The 19,737-nt window shown below is 35.0% G+C and overlaps 2 protein-coding genes across 12 annotated transcripts in view; both read left to right on the plus strand.

The window, feature by feature from the left end:
• ZNF790 (zinc finger protein 790) overlaps positions 1-7,079 on the plus strand; it is a 32,422-nt gene extending 25,343 nt beyond the window's left edge. For all 10 annotated transcript variants that reach the window (XM_072839456.1, XM_072839544.1, XM_072839667.1 and 7 more), the window contains one exon: positions 689-7,079. In XM_072839456.1, the coding sequence (XP_072695557.1) occupies positions 689-2,361 (1,673 nt within the window). In that variant the 3' untranslated portion in view covers positions 2,362-7,079. The remainder of the gene's footprint in view (positions 1-688) is intronic.
• Positions 1-19,737, plus strand: part of ZNF793 (zinc finger protein 793) — a 147,790-nt gene that overhangs the window by 7,432 nt on the left and 120,621 nt on the right. The window lies entirely within an intron of this gene.

Consider the following 19,737-nt stretch of genomic DNA (forward strand, 5'->3'; position numbering starts at 1 on the left):
AGCAAGTTGAAGTCTTTGCTTGTGCAAAGGCAAACTGAAAACTGATTATGTAGGTATGATTACATTTCTGGAAATTTTCTTTCAGTTAGTTTAGGTGTACTTTTGTTTCCTCCTCTTAGTACAAAAGTAATATGGAAGCAGTATACATACTCATTTCAGTAATGATGGAAGCAACTAGACAGTGAGATGTATTACATTATTATATGATTAAAAGATCCTAATCATGCTTCCCAGTACTTGGTTTTTGTAGTATTACCTTTTATTCCATCCTAAATTCCCCCCATATCCTTTTTTTTTAATATTGTATTTTTACAGAATTATTTTTTTAATGCCTAACATATGCTAAGACTTGATTTACCATACTGAATGAAACAGTCTTATCTTTACATTGGCAGTCCATGACTGGGTGATAGCTGAATAAATATTTTTTTAAATGGAACTACTCAGATGTATTTGACTAAAACGAAGCTTTTATATATCTAATCACTCACCTCAACTTTTTTTTAGTTCTCTTAAATTTCTATTTATTTTTGCCCCTTTTTCATATTGCCCAGAATTTGAGAATTTCTTAAGCCAGTCATTTCTTGTGTGCCTTATGCATTTTAAGATTTACTTTTTATATCTACATTGGACATTTTGTTTCCTTTGGAACAGTAAAACAGTATGAATTTATCTTCTTATCTTTCAGACATGCAGTCCAGCTGTCAGAGCAAGAAGTTATCACAAAAACATGTCACTTTTGAGAGAGAATTACCTCAATTGGAAATTTGTAAAAAACACAACCTTGAATATTTATGTTTTAGGGGTGATTGGGAAAGCAAAGATCAGTTTGAAACACAACAGGAAAATCAGGAAGAATGTTTTAAGCAGGTTACACTTACCTATGAAAAAATGTCCACTTTTAACCATCACACAACTTTTAATGTACATCACAAACAGAATACAAGAAAGAAACTGAATGAATTTAAAGAGTCTCGGAAAGCCTTTCGTTCTGGCTCAGACTGTACTCAACATCAATTAATGCACACTAGAGAGAAATTTTGTGAAGATAAGGAATATGAGAAGACCTTCCTTTCTGATTCAGAACTTACTCAGTATCAGACAGTTCACTCTGCTAAGAAAACATATGAATGTAAAGAATGTGGGAAGGCATTTAGTTTGCGTTCAAGCCTTACTGGTCATAGGAGGATTCATACTGGTGAAAAACCTTTTAAATGTAAGGAATGTGGGAAGTCCTTTAGATTTCATTCACAACTTAGTGTCCATAAGCGTATTCATACTGGTGAGAAGTCTTATGAATGTAAGGAATGTGGGAAGGCCTTTAGTTGTAGCTCAGATCTTACACGACATCAAAGAATTCATACTGGTGAAAAACCCTATGAATGTAATGAATGTAGGAAGGCATTTAGTCAGCGATCACATCTTACTAAACATCAGAGAATTCACACTGGTGAAAAACCTTATGAGTGTAAGGAGTGTGGAAAAGCTTTTACTCGTGGCTCACACCTAACTCAACATCAGAGAACTCATACTAGTGAGAAATCTCATGAATGTAAGGAATGTGGAAAAGCCTTTATTCGTGGTTCAAATCTTGCTCAACATCAGAATGTTCATGTTGGTAGGAAACCCTATGAATGTGAGAAATGTGGAAAAGCCTATATCTGGAGTTCACATCTTGCTCGACATCAACGAATTCATACTGGTAGGAAACCTTATGAATGTAAGCAATGTGGGAAGACATTTATTTGGGCCTCATACCTTGCTCAACATGAGAAAATTCATAATGAGAGGAAACTCTATGAATGTAAGGAATGTAGAAAGACCTTTCTTCATGGCTCAGAGTTTAATCGACATCAAAAAATTCATACTGGTGAGAGAAACTATGAATGTAAGGAATGTGGAAAGACCTTTTATCGTGGTTCAGAACTTAATCGACACCAGAAAATCCATACTGGAAAGAGGCCATATGAATGTGAAGAATGTGGTAAAGCCTTTCTCTGGGGTTCACAACTTACTCGACATCAGAGAATACATACTGGTGAGGAACCTTATGTATGTAAAGAATGTGGGAAATCTTTTATTTGGGGTTCACAACTTACACGACATAAGAAAATTCATACTGATGCAGAATCCTATGAATGTAAGGAAAGTAACCAGATCTTTAATGACCATCCATATTTTCCTGAACAGAAAATTCACAATTGTGAGAATCTCTATCAATGGAAAGACTATGGGAACACATTTAGTCAGGACTCAGACTTTCCTCAGCACCAGGATATTTACAGTTTTGAGAAATCCTATGAATATAAAAATTTTGAGACCTCATTTTCTCCAAGCTCTCACTTTATTTCACTCTTATGATATAAAAATATAGGAAAGCCTTTATTCACAACTCATTGATTGATGTCAGTTAATCCCTTCTTTTGAGAACCCCCACAAGTGTAAGTAATATTGGAAAACCCTTTAATGGAGCACCTAACACTGAATAGCAGACAATTCAAATGCAATCTGTTATTAATACAGGAAAGCATTTACTTATGGTTTTCCATTTGGAATATCAGAGTAAAACCCTATGAATAAGATGACACTGTGAATCTCTTTTGAATCATTCTTAAAGTATTCTCTACATCACTGATAATATTCTGCATAGAGTCTAAATCTAACTCATGTAGGGAAACCTTCTATCTCTATTTAAATCTTGTTACACTTCCATAAAATTATACCAAAGTTGAATTTCTGTTACATAATTAATCTTGGAAAGCCTTGAGCTTTGTCATACAATTTATATGGTATGCCTTAGTTCCAAAACATCTTATTGGTATTCTTTGGATAGTAACTCAAATCTATGTCTGTTCACTTACTTATTTGATTATAGGGTTAAATGAGCTTGATGACTTAAATGACGTCATGACCATCATGAATATTAGTATTAGACCATTTCTATGACAGAAAGACCTTAATAATATAATGAATATAGACAAATATGCCATCAGTATTTGTGTCTTCTTGAACAGTAGGATATTAATTCTGAAGAAAAGGCAGTAAAACAGAATGAAGGGAAGAAAGCTTTGAATCAGTATTTCATTTGCTGCACAAAAAAATCCATACTATAAAGAAAGCCTTATGGTTTCAATGAAAGTGGAGTTGTTGTGTGTTCAGCAATGATTTTTGTTTTGTTTTTAAAGGCATTTGGAAGTGATTTGTCTCTAACAAATTTTTCTAAAGCCAAATGTCATATCCATTTTATCACCACAATTTAAATTTAGAAATTAGAAAATGGCCAAATAAATTCTGACCTTGTGGAAATTTAGTACTACATATATAAATAATTATCAAAGGAATGAGCAGGTCAGTAGTCAAGTTACTGGCTATTTAGATGTGAATGATAATGAAACTCCTATATATCAAATTCTATGAACATGACCATGGCAGTTCTCAATGGAAATTACTGTGTGTATATAACTAAGACAACTGAGGGCAGTTTACTTCTTGTCACCACTGTATCTCCAGCACTTATGTCATATTATGGAGTCCAAATATTTGTCAAATTAAATGATTACTGAACTAAACAAGCTAATGCCTCAATGGGCATTTGAATTGATAGAAAGTTTTAATGAAAGTAAAGCAAAAATCATGGAATAAAGAACAATACAAAAGGTTTTTAAAATTTTAAGTCAAAATATTTCTTTGAAGAAACTATTATTACTAGGCTTTGGGAATGCTTTCTCTTATGATAAGAAAGGAAAACTCTGATAGATGTTTTAGAGAATATTTTTAATGATCATATAAATAGATATAAACCTTATTAGACACAACTTTTAAATAGAGTATTATTTGTTTTCTAGGAAAACATTTTTTTTTTTTAAAGATTTATTTATTTATGATAGACATGGAGAGAGAAGAAGCAGGCTCCACGCACTGGGAGCCCGACGTGGGATTCGATCCCGGGTCTCCAGGATCGCACCCTGGGCCAAAGGCAGGCGCCAAACCGCTGCGCCACCCAGGGATTCCCCTAGGAAAACATTTTAAATGATATCTCAAGAGTAACTAAAAGGTGCCCCAAAATTTAACGATTGGAATAAATAATCTTTAAAAATCATGTAGGAGCAGATAATTGTACAGGCTACCCCCTGAAGAAAATCCTATGGAAAAATTGTGAGCAGATCCTAAAAGACCAATATAATTCTGATAATAAAATTAGATGTCGAGTAGCCCTTGAACAACAAATTCAAGAATAATTTCACTCATGAACATACATAGAAAAAACTAATGCAGGAATCAAATGATATTTAACCAAAATGTTTAAACTCTTATATAGGTAGGTGATAATTATGTAGTTTACACATAACTTCAAGATACTGATGATGAAGATGTACTTTATCAGTTCAGTACTTAATGTATTCTAAGGATATTTTCTTGATATATCTTATTACATAAAATAAAGAATGCTGAGCTTCTATACATGTACTTAGCCCATTTTAAATCCAGCTCTTTAACAGTAGCTAAACAATATTAGGGAACAGAAGTTCCCTCCCACATTATTGTCTTCTATGCAATTTCTCAACTTACATGGGAAAAATGAAATTCTTTTGTTATATTACTTTATTGTAATAAACCAACCATCTTCATCATGCTATTTTTTTTAAGGTGATGAATACACTGAGAAAAATATCAGCTTTCTGGACATATACAGATAAATATAGGGCATTCCTTTTTCCTTTTGCTTAGACTTTAGTGTTGAGTTTAGTATCAGTTTGCATATCTGGTGCTCCTGTCTCCTTCATTGTGAATTCCTGGATCTCCTTGAATGCTTGAGGTACATGTTTCTTGAACTTTCACTCTTTCCATTGGTATGTTTGTGAATTTTGCTAATGTCTTCTCTAGTCTTTTAGGGTGAATTCCCAACAAATCAAGATAATCTAAATGGAAAAAATAGGAAGAAACTTTACAAGTACTACATAGTTAAATTCCTTTATAACCCAGGAATGAAGATATAAATTAGTATGATTCAAAAATCCAGTAGAAATAAGAAAAAAATAAATAATTTTATAGGACTAAATATTAAAGATAAAGGAGAATGACAGAATGGAAATATTTGCAACTATGCTACAGACTTATATATTTAAAGAGTCTAAAAATTGAGATGGGAATGCAAGTTACACACACAGATGGACAAAAATAAAAATATGTATTAATATGCTCCATGGGCAAGACTGGAAAAACAAGGACAGACACTACTGATGAAAATGCAAAATAGTACAATTTATATAGGAGGGAATCAAGCAATATCCATGTGTAGTCCCATGCATTTACCATAAGACCCACACCCTTGCTTCTATCCCAGAGATACACTGGCAAAATTACAAAATGTGGTATACACAAAGAAAAAATTTTACAAAACACTATTTGTAAATGCACCAAACTGGAAACAACCCAGATGTCCAGCAGTAGACTGACTGAATTAATTATATGAATGTACAGTGGAATTTTGTGTATCTGTGTTCTATGGAGTGATCTTCAGGATATATTAAAAACAGGTAAGTACAGATTGATATTATATGATACTACTATTTGTGAAAAAAGAGAGGAATATAACATATGCCTGTGCTTTCAACAAGAAATCTCAAGGTGAAACAGCAGGAGAGGGTGAGGATGAAAGGTAATTATCTGCAGTTATGCCTTGACTTCTAGTTTGATTTTGGATCTATGTAGATACTTTACATACCAGCTTTTATCTTAAAAATTAAGTCAGGAACACTTGGGTGACAGAGTTTGCTTGTTCCTCTCCCTCTGGTCCTCCCCTACTCAAGCTTGCTCTCACTCTTGCTCTCTCTCTCTCTCTCTTTGCAATAAATTAAATCTTTAAAAAAATATTTTGACTATTAGAATATCTCCAGAATATTCTGTATCTGAAGGAAAAAGAGAAATATAAAGAAATCTAAAATGCCTTTACTAGTCTTTTGTTAGTGGTAATATTGATATTAGGTGATTCCAAAATTAATTACATAACTTAATTTCATGAGGAATTAAATTTTTTCAAAAGAAAAACGTAAGTAAAATATCTTATAGTCTTATATTTGACTTGAAAGTATTTCCTACCTCTGTCCACCAAGGGATTTAGAAGCATTAGTAACAGAAGCAATGAGCCCTAGACTAGTTTTTAAATTCTGTTTTCTATTAAAAAAAAGCAAGGGCTCCTTGGGAATGATATATAAGACAGGTCAAGGATACCAAACATCTTATTGTACCTAAAAGCAATAAAGCTATCAAAGACCATAGTATCATCAACCAAAAGAAACTGATCAAAAATAGGATAATTTAAGCATCAAAAACTATTGCAGTGGGTTGAAATCATCATAGGTAGAACTTCCTAAATTCAAAATGAAAAAAAAAAAGATAGAGCTCTTTATGGATTTTGCCAGAGTACTAGCTCATATTGAAATTTCAGTAAGTTGAAGAAAAGAGTCAAGTATTTATCATGATATTTCTGTACAATCTGTAATCAAATAGTTGGTGAGAGGAGATTTTATTATAAAAGAATTAGTTAATATATTCAGAAAGAAAGAAAGTTATATTTGGCATCCTTTAACAAAATAATGGATTTAGCAACAATCCATAATAAATGGGTGATTGGAATTTCAGAAGGTAGCAATCAGGTTGACAACACCTGAATTAGTTGGCCAATCTTAGCAACATTAAATTGGAACAATATGGTATTAACATGCCTCCTAATATGATGCCATAGAAAGGGGAAAGTACTACCTAAGCTATATTTCCCAACATTGAATCTTAATTACTTTAGTCTCTTGCTCTAATTACCAGTTTAGAGGAAATAAAATGAATTTTAAAGCCTTTAAGTGCTATAGTGAAAATCACAATTGGCCAAATCAGAATTTGGAAAATTCTACAGGACAAATAACCAAGTTTCTTCAATAAATGAGTGGCATGGTAAGGAGGGAGAAAAACAAAGAACTGCTGTAGTTCAAAAGAGACTTTAGGAAACATATCAACCAGATTCAAAGTGTAGAACGTTCTTGGGTCCAGACTTGAATAGGTAACTGAATAGATATTTTAAGGAAGTCATGAAAAATTGAACATGGATTGGGTATTAGATATTAAATAATGTTGTTAATTTGGTTAGATGTGTAAAGACTACAGTTACTTCAAGTGGAAATCTTTATTTGCCAGACATATTAAAGTGTGAGTAAAATGATTTGCATTTAGACACCCCAGAAAAAATTAGGGGATGTAGTAAATGTAAATATAAAAAAGTATTATCAGTTGTTTAAACTCCTCTCTTTTGGTGCATGTTTTAAATTGTCCATAATTTTTACAAACTTTTAAAATAAATACCTCACCCTCTCCCAAAAGGGAATATGCATAGTCACTGGTCGTGGTGATTCCTCTTCTCCAGTCACATTTCCACTGTAGTTTGTGCTAAACTATAGTAAATATTTTATCTTTAATCACCATCAAAAGACCTTATATAAATCAAGATTAGGAAAGAGGGAGAGAGAGGAAGTTTATTCATACACACATAGTTGGGGAAGAAAAAGTAGAGCCACCATAGTTCTTTTTGCAAGTCTTGAAACTGTAGTATTTAATATTTCCTTCAGATACTTATTTCATGTTCTCTTTGCTAAAAGCATCTCAGATTGTATTCCTTCTCCTTTCTGTTCAACATCTTATGAGAATTTCAAACATACAGAAAAGCTGAAGGAATATTACAGCATATTCTGTATGCACATTACATAAATCTACCACTAACATTTTGCTGTATTTCATCTGGGAGTTCTAGTTGGGTTGATAAAAACCTCCATTCCTGAAGGGTCTGAGCTTTTATTCATCCCCTCTCTTTAGAGTTGATATTGTAATCCATTAATTTTTATCAGTGAGTAGCAAGTCTGTGGATATCATTCTTTGACATATTTCCTTTCTTTGTCATTGGAATGAAGGGCCCCCAATGTCAAAATGTCAGATTCATGTATAAGGCCATGTTTTGAAAGAAATATCACCCAGTTCATAATAATTCAACATGTGTGGTCATATATTGTCCTGTGGTTAGCTATGCAGTCTTGCCTAGGATCCAGTAGCAAGACAGAAGCTGTTTAACAAGGTAAAATAGGCATGTGGAAGAGGTCTGTGTTTCAAAATTGTAGGTTTTCTTCTCTTGGTTTTCCTATTAAGGAAAGAAAAAAAAAAACATTTAAATGGACATTTACAATAGCATTAAAAACTGATTGTAATAATTATAACAAAAGATCTTTAAAACTTCTATACAGAAAACAATAAAAGCATATTGAGGGAAAACTAGATGCTTGGATAAGATGAGCTGTATACCTCAGTAATGTGGTGGAAGAATCAATATTGTAGAGTTGCTAGTTACCAAATTAGAGATCAAGCAAACTCTATTTAAAAAAAAAAAAATTCACGGGATCCCTGGGTGGCGCAGCGGTTTGGCGCCTGCCTTTGGCCCAGGGCGCGATCCTGGAGACCCGGGATCGAATCCCACATCGGGCTCCCAGTGCATGGAGCCTGCTTCTCCCTCTGCCTGTGTCTCTCTGCCTCTCTCTCTCTCTGTGACTATCATGAATAAATAAATAAAATCTTTAAAAAATAAAATTCACAATAGGATTTTTTTTAAACAACCAGCTGACTTAAAAGTTTATATGGAAATACAGTGAGTCATAAATAAAGGAGACACTATTGAATAAGAACAACATGGGAGGACATTCTATCATATTAAGACATAAGTGTATAGATAGTAATACAATATGGTATAGTACAGATGGATAAATAGACCAGTGAAACCAGACACGGTCTGAGAAATAGGTCCATGCTTTGTAACTTGGTTAATTACAAAGGTAGCATACAGAGCCCTGGGGAATGAACACCTCTTCAATAAATTGTTCTAGAACAATTGAGTATCCACATAAGAATGCAATTCAGCAACATGAAATACATGAAAATGTGTTGAAGATGGATTGATGACTTTACAACAACAGAATAACATTTTTAGAACACAGCTAAGAATGTTTCACAACCTCAGGGTATAGTATATTTTATACTATAGAGAAAGCATTTTATTTTATTTTTTTTAATTTTTATTTATTTATGATAGTCACACAGAGAGAGAGAGAGAGGCAGAGACACAGGCAGAGGGAGAAGCAGGCTCCATGCACCGGGAGCCTGACGTGGGATTCGATCCTGGGTCTCCAGGATCATGCCCTGGGCCAAATGCAGGCACCAAACCGCTGCGCCACCCAGGGATCCCTTTAAATTTAAAAAAGAAAAGTGTTATCTGTTTGCATTAACTTTATTCTGTTAATCGATAGTCAACTTTAAAAGAGTGAACAGTTAATTTTATGAATGGGAGGGATAACCAGGCAGACCCCAGTCGTTTCCTACTGTTAAGATGGAATGATGAGGTTAATGTGGTCTGAGTTTACAGGGCTCAGGTTACAGATGTCCAAAGATCAGCAGAAGATTTCCCTTAAGTTCATCTAAATACTCATCAATACATTTATGTGAGAAAATTACCTGAAACCAGGGGAAAATCACCACTTGAAAAAATTGGAGAGAACAATCCTCAGAGCTCATAGATGTCCAAATATAATTCCTCCTCCCAACAGCCAAAGTGAAAACCCTGATTTCATACATAGTACTCAGAGGATTTTACCTCAGTTGTGGGGGAAATTTTGCCACAGACTAACCACTACTCTGATCCTAACAAAGCTTAAAAGCAATCTCCAAAAGAATCAAATTTTCCAAATAACAGTATTCCAAGGAAAGGTCAAGAATATTTTTAGAAAAAAAGAATATTTTTAGAAATACAAAAATATGGAGCACCTAATGTCAAAGTTTATGTCTGGCATCCAGTAAAGAAGTATTGGGCATCTAATATCCATTAATGAGAAAACATCAGCTAAGAAGAGGAGGGGATTTCCTAACCAGTAAAGAGTATCTGTGAAAAAACTACAGCTAACATCATATTTAATGGTGAAAGACCTAAGACCAGGAGCAAGAAAAAAATGTCTTGTCTCAACACTTCCACTAAGTATTGTACTGGGGGGCTCTAGCCATGGCAAATAAGGATGGAAAAGGGCAGAGGAGGTATCCAGATTGGAATAGTCCTAAAACTATATTAAAAATGCATGTCGATGGCATCTACAAAAAAGCTACTAGTACTAATAAGTGAATTTAGTGAGGTTGCAGGATAAAGATCAATATACATAAAATCAAATTTTCTTTGTGCTAGCAATGAACAATCTGGAACTTGTATGTTAACAGTATCACATCAGCAAAAAGAGCATGAAACACTGAGTGATAAATCTAGAAAATGAAGTCCAAATAATCATGCCATAAAAACTAAAAAGCACTGCTGAGAGAGCTAAAGACCTAAATTAACAGAGAGATACACGATGTTTAGAGACTGGAATAGTCAATACTGTTATGTCAATTCTTTCCAAATTGACCTGTAGATTTAATAAAGTACCAATCAGAGTATCAAGAAACTATTTTTTGTGGAAACCGATTCTAAAATATATGTAGACATGCAAAGGACCTAGACTAGCAAAACAACCTTGAAACAGAACAAAGTTGAAGAGCATTGCCTACCTAAGTTTAAGGTTTATTATAAAGCTAACGTAATCAAAACTGTGTTATTGCCATCAAGATAGACAAATAGATCAGTGGAACAGCATACAGTCCAGAAGTAGACACATATGAACAACTGATTTGTGACAAAGATGAAAATCAAAGAGTTTTCAAAACAGTGCTTGGATGAACTAGCTACGCATATGCAAAAAAGGGAAATTTGATTTATACATCACATCATAGAAAAAATAAGTAAAAATATGTCATAGGCCTAAATGTAAAGCCTAAAACCACAAAACTTCCAGAACTTTGGGTTAGGCAGAACTTTTTTTTTTTTTTTTTTAATGTTCTACTGAAAGTGTGATCCTTAAAGAGCAAGCTGATAATAATACATGAAAATTGAACGCTCTTCAACAGACACCATTAAAATGAAAAGATTAGCCATTGATTGGGGGAAATATTTTCCAATCATATCTGATAAATGATTTGAATATAAATTTTTTTAATTCAATAAATACCCCAATTTATAAATGAGCAAAAGATTTCAGCAGATACTTAGCTGAAGAACATATGTAGATGTCAAGCACATGAAAAGATATTCAAATTCATTAGTCTTACAGAAATGCAAATTAAAGCAAAATAAGCTAATAGAATAGTTAGCATTTATACTAACTGACTATAGGGATCCCTGGGTGGCGCAGCGGTTTGGCGCCTGCCTTTGGCCCGGGGCGGGATCCTGGAGATCCAGGATCGAATCCCACGTCGGGCTCCCGGTGCATGGAGCCTGCTTCTCCCTCTGCCTGTGTCTCTGCCTCTCTCTCTCTCACTGTGTGCCTATCATAAATAAATAAAAAAAAAATTAAAAAAATATACTAACTGACTATAGGGACCCCTCGGTGGCTCAGGGCATCATCCCGGGATCCGGGATCAAGTCCCACATTGGGATCCTTGCACAAAGCCTGCTTCTCCCCCTGCCTATGTCTCTGCCTCTCTCTCTCTCTCTCTCTCTCTCTCTCACACACACACACACACACACATGAATAAATAAAATCTTTTTAAAAAATGCTGACTAGGGCATTTATTAAATGGTGGCCCAGCGGTTTGGCGCCGCCTGGGGCCTGGGGTGTGATCCTGGTGACCCAGGATCGAGTCCCACGTTGGGCTCCCTGCATGGAGCCTGCGTCTGCCTCTCCCTGTGCCTGTGTCTCTGCCTCTCTCTCTGTGTCTATGAATAAATAAATAAAATCTTTTAAAAAAATGCTGACTATAAAACATGTTGGCAAGGATGAGGAGGAGCTGAATATCATACACCGCTAGTGGGAGTTTAAAAGGTAAAACAGCTTTGGAGAACACTGGCAGGTTTTTGTTTTTTGTTTAAGTTACAAGCATTTTTAAAAAAAGTTATAGGGGCACCTGGGTGGTGCAGTCGGTTAAGCATCCAACTCTTGGTTTCTGCTTGGATCATGACCTCAGAGTCATGGGATTGAGCCCAGCCTGGGACTGCTCAGCAAGGAGTCTACCTAAGATTTGGCTTCTCTCTCCACCCCCCTCCTGCTCATGTTCCCTCTCTCTCTAAAATAAATAAATCTTAAAAAAAAAATAAAGTTATATAAGTTCGAACCAAAGTCTCATAACCTAACACTCAAAATGCCAAAAAATAAAAATATTAATGCTCATTAAATGGAGAACCAGGAAAACCAAAACTTGAATCAGAAAAGACAGTCAATACCTGCCAAGACCAAGATGACACAGATGTGATTATCTTAGAGTAAGTTTAAAGCAGCTATAATAAAAAATGCAACGAGTGGGGCACCTGGATGGCTCAGATGGGTGAGCGTCTGCCTTTAGCTTAGGTCATGATCTCCAGGTCCTGGGATCAGGTCCCATGTCAGGCTCCTGGCTCAGCAAGGAGCTGCTTCTCCGTATCCCTCTGCCTTTCCCCTGCCCGACTCATGCTCTCTCTCTGTCTCAAATGAATAAATAAAAATCTTTTAAAAATGGAACAAAGCAATGGAAAATGCTTTTAAGTCAAATCAGAGAGAGGTAGAGTATCAATAAAGAAATAAAAGATATAAGGAAGAATCAAATATAAACATTAGAACTGAAAAATATAACTGAACTTTTTAAAAAATCACCAGATGAACACAAGAGCAGAATGGAGATGACAGGGAAAAAAAAAAAAAAAAAAGGCAAACTTGAAGATAGAGCAACAGACATTATCCATTCTGAATAAACAGAGAAAAATAAATAAGGAAAAAAATTAGTGGAAGCTCTTGGGCCTTAATGACAACAAAAATCTAACATTCATATCAGTCCCAGAAGAGGAGAAAAAACAGAGCTGAAAATATATTTGAAGAAAGTGTCTGAAAACTCAAATTTAGCAAAAGACACAAACCTATAGATTCAAGAAGATGAGTAAACAGGATAAATAACAAAATCCATATCTGGACACATCATATTCAGATTTCTGGAAACTGAAGACAAGAAAATCTTACAGGCATCCAGACAAAAGAAACCTATATAACAAGGCTTTTCAACTCTGGCATCAGTAACATTTTGTGTCAGAGAATTCATTGTTGGCGGGGTGGGGGCGGGGGTGGGGGGAGTGTTTGCCATGTCTTCTAGGATGTTTTCAACATCCCTAGCCTCTATCCAGTAGAAGCCAGTAGCAACTCCTAGTTGTGACAGCCAAAAATGTCTCCAGACATTGACAAATGTTCCCCCAGGTGCAAAACTGTTTTCTTTTTTTCTTTTTGTTTTTTTAAGTTATTTTATTTTTTAATAATAAATTTATTTATTTTTATTTTTTTAATACATTTATTTTTATTGGTGTTCAATTTGCCAACATACAGAATAACACCCAGTGCTCATCCGGTCAAGTGCCCCCCTCAGTGCCTGTCACACATTCCCCCCCACCCCCCACCCTCCTCTCCTTCCACCACCCCTAGTTCATTTCCCAGGGTTAGGAGTCTTTATGTTCTGTCTCCCTTTCTGATATTTCCCACACATTTCTTCTCCCTTCCCTTATATTCCCTTTCACTATTGTTTATATTCCCCAAATGAATGAGAACATACACTGTTTGTCCTTCTCCTATTGACTTACTTCACTCAGCATAATACCCTCCAGTTCCATCCACGTTGAAGCAAATGGTGGGTATTTGTCGTTTCTAATGGCTGAGTAATATTCCATTGTATACATAAACCACATCTTCTTTATCCATTCATTTTTCGATGGACACCGAGGCTCCTTCCACTGTTTGGCTATTGTGGACATTGCTGCTATAAACATCAGGGTGCAGGTGTCCCGGCGTTTCATTGCATCTGAATCTTTGGGGTAAATCCCCAGCAGTGCAATTGCTGGGTCATAGGGCAGGTCTATTTTTAACTCTTGGAGGAACCTCCACACAGTTTTCCAGAGTGGCTGCACCAGTTCACATTCCCACCAACAGTGTAAGAGGGTTCCCTTTTCTCTGCAACCTCTCCAACATTTGTGGTTTCCTGCCTTGTTAATTTTCCCCATTCTCACTGGTGTGAGGTGGTATCTCATTGTGGATTTTTTATTTGTATTTCCCTGATGGCAAGTGATGCAGAGCATTTTCTCATGTGCGTGTTGGCCATGTCTATGTCTTCCTCTGTGAGATTTCTGTTCATGTCTTTTGCCCATTTCATGATTGGATTGTTTGTTTCTTTGGTGTTGAGTTTAATGAGTTCTTTATAAATCTTGGAAACTAGCCCTTTATCTGATACGTCATTTGCAAATATCATCTCCCATTCTGTAGGTTGTCTTTTAGTTTTGTTGACTGTATCCTTTGCTGTACAAAAGCTTCTTATCTTGAAGAAGTCGCAATAGTTCATTTTTGCTTTTGTTTCTTTTGCCTTCGTGGATGTATCTTGCAAGAAGTTACGCAAAACTGTTTTCAATTGAGAACCATTGCTATAGAGCCACAGTGATTTGAATGTCAGTGGATTTCTCATTAGAAACTGTGGAGGCCAGAAGGAAGTGGTACATTTTATTTTTCTGAAAAAAGAACTTTCAACCCAGAATGCTAACCAATATCACTCAGTAAGGAAGGTAAAATGAAGACATTCTCAGATGAAGGAAAAACAAGAATTTGTCACTGAAGTTCTGCTCTAAAAGAATTCATAAAGAAATTTATTTATTCAGAAAGAAAATGATAATGAGAAAACTTGGAACATCAAGAAAGAAAAAAAAGCAACAAAATGATAAACATATGGGTATATGTAACAGATTATCCTCTTAACATTTTAAAATCATATTTGATGGCTAAAATATTGTCTGATACAGTTTTCAAAGATAATGCTTAAGACAAGTATATCATAAAGGGTAAAGTAATCTAACAGGTAGCATTGTTTTTATATTCCACTTGAAGTGGTAAATGTTAACAGTAATATAATATTACTACTAATACAATATCTGTGCAGATACATATCCAGTAAAAGAAATTACACATATATACTAAAAAAGGTACCAAAAATGTTCAAGTAATCCATAGGCAGGCAAGAAAGGGAAACCAAGGCACAAAACCCAAAAGGTACAAGCAGAAAACATGATAAAATGGCAGGTTTAAATCCTAATATATCATTTATTACATTAAATATAAATGGTCTAAACATCAGTTAAAAAGACTGGCAAAATGGATAACATCCCAACCATATACTATTGACAAAACAAACAAACAAACAAAAAACTTCAAATATGATAGAGATAGGTTGAAGTTATGGGTTGGAAAATGATATACCATTCAAATAATAATCAAGAAAACTATAGTAGCTATGTTGATATCAAAGTAGAATTCAGAGCAAAGAAAATTATGGACTAAAAAAGCACATTACATGATGATAAATGGGTCAATCCCAGAAGGCAGCAATCCTAAATTTTTATATACCAAGTAGCACAGCTGCAAAACATGTAAAGTAGAAACTGATAGAACTGAACTTTTTAAAAAATATTTTTAAAGATTTATTTATTTATGATAGACATAGAGAGAGGCAGACACACAGGAGGAGGGAGAAGCACTAAATGCTCATTAAAAATGAAAAAATTCTCAAAAAACACTCAAATTCCACCTCAGGAAACTAGAAAAAGAACAAAATGAAATCCTTGGATGGCTCAGCAGTTTAGCGCCTGCCTTCAGCCCAGAGTACCAGGATCGAGTCCCACATCAGGCTCCCTGCATGGAGCCTGCTTCTCCCTCTACCTGTGTCTCTGCCTCTCTGTCTCTCTGTGTCTCTCATGAATAAATAAAATCTTTTTAAAAAAGAACAAAACAATGCAAAGTGAGTAGAAGGAATGAAATAATAAGTATATAAGAGCTTAAAATCAATGAAATTGTAAACAGAAAAACAATAGAGAAAAATAAACCAAAATCTGCTCTTCAAAAAGATCAGTGAAATTTATAAACTTCTAGCAAGATTGTCATCAGAAATGTAATAGAATATTAGTATAAACCCAGAAAACACTTATAGGATAATAAGGGAGCATTATAAGTAACTCTACTCACAGAAATTCAACAACTTTTAAAAAATGAACCATTTCTTGTAAACCATGAACTAACCAATTCATCCAAGATGAAATAAATAATGCAAATAGTAGTACAACTACTTAAGTTACATTCATAGTTTGGTTTGTTTCTAATTTTAATATATCTTTATTGAGATATAATTTACATTCCACATTATTTACCCTTCTAAAGTGTAATATTCAATGTAATTTTGGCATATTAGATGTGGTAAAGTATATACAACATAAAATTGCCATATTCACTTTTAAGTGTACAATTCAGTGACATTAGTTATATTCATATTATTGTGCAACTATCACTTCTATTTCTAACCTTTTCATCACCTTCAACAGAAACTGTAACTATTAAGCAATAACTCCCCAATTTCCATTTGATTCCTTGCACCTGGAAATTTCTAATCTACTTTCTGTATCTATAAATTTGCCTACTTTTGCTATTTCATATAAGTGGAAACATACACTATTGTGTCTGGCTTATTGTATTTAATGTAATGTTTTCAACATTAATCCATGTTGTAGTATGTGTAAGAATTCCATGTCTTTTTATGGCTGAATAATATTCCATTGTGCATACATACCATATTTTGTTTTTTCTGTTGATGGACACTTGAGTTGTTTCTATATTTTGGCTATTATGAATAATCCTGCAGTAAACGTTTATGTACAAGTATCTGCTAAAGTCCCTGTTATTAATTCCTTTAGTACCTGAGTGGAATTGTTGCAATGCAAATTCTATATTTAGCTTTCTGAGGAACCAAGTTATTTTTCATAGCAGCATGTAGGATTTCTAGCAGCGTATGAGGGTTCCAATTGTTCCACATCCCCGTCAACAGTTGTTATTTTTCAATTTTTATTTTTTTTTAATTTTTATTTATTTATTTTTATTTATTCATGATAGGCACACAGTGAGAGAGAGAGAGGCAGAGACACAGGCAGAGGGAGAAGCAGGCTCCATGCACCGGGAGCCCAACATGGGATTCGATCCTGGATCTCCAGGATCCCGCCCCGGGCCAAAGGCAGGCGCCAAACCGCTGCGCCACCCAGGGATCCCATATTTTTCAATTTTTAAAATAGGCATCCTAGTAGGTGTTGTAGTGCATTTTCCATTTCAGTTATTATATTTTTAAGCTCCACAATTTCTTTTTGGTTCCTTTTTATAATTTCTTTACTGATAGTCTCTATTGAGATAATGTTCTTCTGGTTTCCTATAGCTATTGTTCATGCTGTCTTTCAGCTTTTTAAGTATATTTAAGACAGTTGATGTAAAGTTTTTTCTAGTCAGTACAATGTCTGAACTCATGATCAATTTTTATGTCTTTTTTGCCTATTAATGGGTTATATTTTGTATTTTTGCATGCCATATGTTTTGGTTAAAACTAGAAATCTTTGTATATCATCATGTAGTAACTGTAATTGAGATTCTTTTTCCTCCTCAGGATTTATTCTTGCTGCTTGTTGTGAATTGTGATTGTTTAGTGAACTTTTTAAAACTATTTTTGTCAAAACTTTATTCTCTTTCGTGCTTGGCTACTGAAATCTATTAATTTAGTGGTGAGATAGTGATTTGACAGAAATTTCCTTAAACACATGAGGCCAAAGAGAAAGGAAAAAAATACACTGATAGTCTTTGCAAATTGATTCTTTGGGCAGTCCTTCTGTGGGGCTCAGTCTCATGACCCTGAGATCATGACCTGAGCTGAAATCAGGAGCCAATGGCTTTGGAGAAGTGTTCTCTTTGTGTATTCTCCTGTGTGCTCCTCTCTCCCTCACCTTTCTCTGTGACCAGGGCTCCCTCCCCTCTGCAGCACCTGTGATTCATTTCTCCCCCAAACCACATCTCCGTACTTTCTACTTTCTTTGATGTGGCCTCTTCTCTCTTTCTAGTTTTGGAGTTTGTTCTGTCAGTTTTCAGATCAACTTCTTGGGTATTCAGGATTATTTGATAGTTATCTAGTTGTGGTCAAAGGACAAGATGAGCCTAGAGTCCTCCTACTAGGCCACCATCTTATCTCCCTCTCCATTTTTTAATTTTCTTTGTGAATTCTTTGAATTCTCCTTTGATCCATTGGTTTAAAGCATGTTATTTAGTTTCCACATATTTATTAATTTCCCAAGTTTCTATTATTCACTTTTTAAATTTAATTCCATTATGATTGGAGAATATTCTTTGTATGACATAAATCCTCTTATATTTACTAAGACTTGTTTTTTTTTTAAGACTTGTTTTCTAAACTAAAATATGCTTTGTCCTGGATAAGACTCCATATATTAAAAAAATGTGTATTTTGGTGTTGCTGACTGGAATTTTTTATATATGTTAAGCCTACTTGGCTTATGGTGTTGTTTAAATCATTTGTTTCCTTCCTTGAAGATCTTCTGTTTAGTTGTTCTATCTGTTATTGGAAGTGGACTTTTGATATCCTTAAGTATTACCATCTAATTATCTACTTCTCCCTTTAATTCTGTCAATTTTGGGGTTGGGTTTTTTTTAGGGGAGCTGTTTTGTTTTGCTTTTTGTTTTGAGACAGAGAGAGAGAGCACAAGCAGGAGGGAGGGGCAGAGGGAGAGAGAGAATCTTAAGCAGGCTCCATGCCCAGTGTGGAGTCCATTAGGGGCCTTGAACTCACAACGCTGAGATCATGCCCTGAGCTGAAATGAAGAGCCAGAACACTTAACCAACTGAGCCACCCAGGCACCCCTCATTCTGTCAGTTTTTGCTTTTTATGTTTGGTATTTTGCCTTTTGGTTTCATCCATGTTGTAGTAGTTGTCAGAATTTTCTTCTTTATTAAATCTGAATAATATTCCATTGTATGCATATACGTTTTGTTGCCTTGTTCATCTGGTGATGGACATTTGGGTTGTTGGTTTTAGTTGCATATATTCTTATGATTGTTGTCTTCTTGATGGATTAAACCCTTTTTGATGGTAAAATGTACCTCTTTGTCTCTGGTAATTTTGTCTTAATGTCTATTTGATCTGATAGGATGCCCACTCCAGTTCTGTTATGGTTGCTGTTTGCATGGTATATTTTTCTGTCCTTTTGTTTTGAAATTTGATATTTGAATCTACATTGTATCTCTTGTATCCAGTATATAGTTGAAACATATTTTTAAATTCTCTGCCAGTCTCCATCTTTATCTGGGGAACTGTATGTACTCTTTCTCTCCCCAGGAAGAATTAGGCAGCTGTTATTTTTGCCCATTCCTTTTGTGCTGAGCTACAAATGGGGCTGTGGCATTTATCAGTTGAAACTATTATCTTTGTTCTCCCATAGGTAGATAGACTGCCAGACATTTCAGAGTTCTGAGACTAAGTCAAATGCCAATTCATTGGGCAACATTGGGGTGTGGGACAGAGATCAATTCTTTTCTTCCCCATGGGGAAGCTGAGGGCTGAGATTTTACTTGTTTGCTCTGTGCTGAACAGTTAAGGTCTGCCAGCCCAACCCATCATCTCCATTTCTACTCAGTGACTAGATTTTACTGGACCTGTCAAAACTCCACAACTGGCAAGACCAAAGTCAGTATTCTGGGAGTCATTTAGGAAGTTTGAGGTACAGGATGGGTAAACCATCCGCTTCCCTCCCCTCGTTGAAGC

This window comes from Canis lupus, chromosome 1, assembly GCF_048164855.1.
Source record: "Canis lupus baileyi chromosome 1, mCanLup2.hap1, whole genome shotgun sequence".
In the NCBI taxonomy this organism is placed as follows: Eukaryota; Metazoa; Chordata; class Mammalia; order Carnivora; family Canidae; genus Canis; species Canis lupus.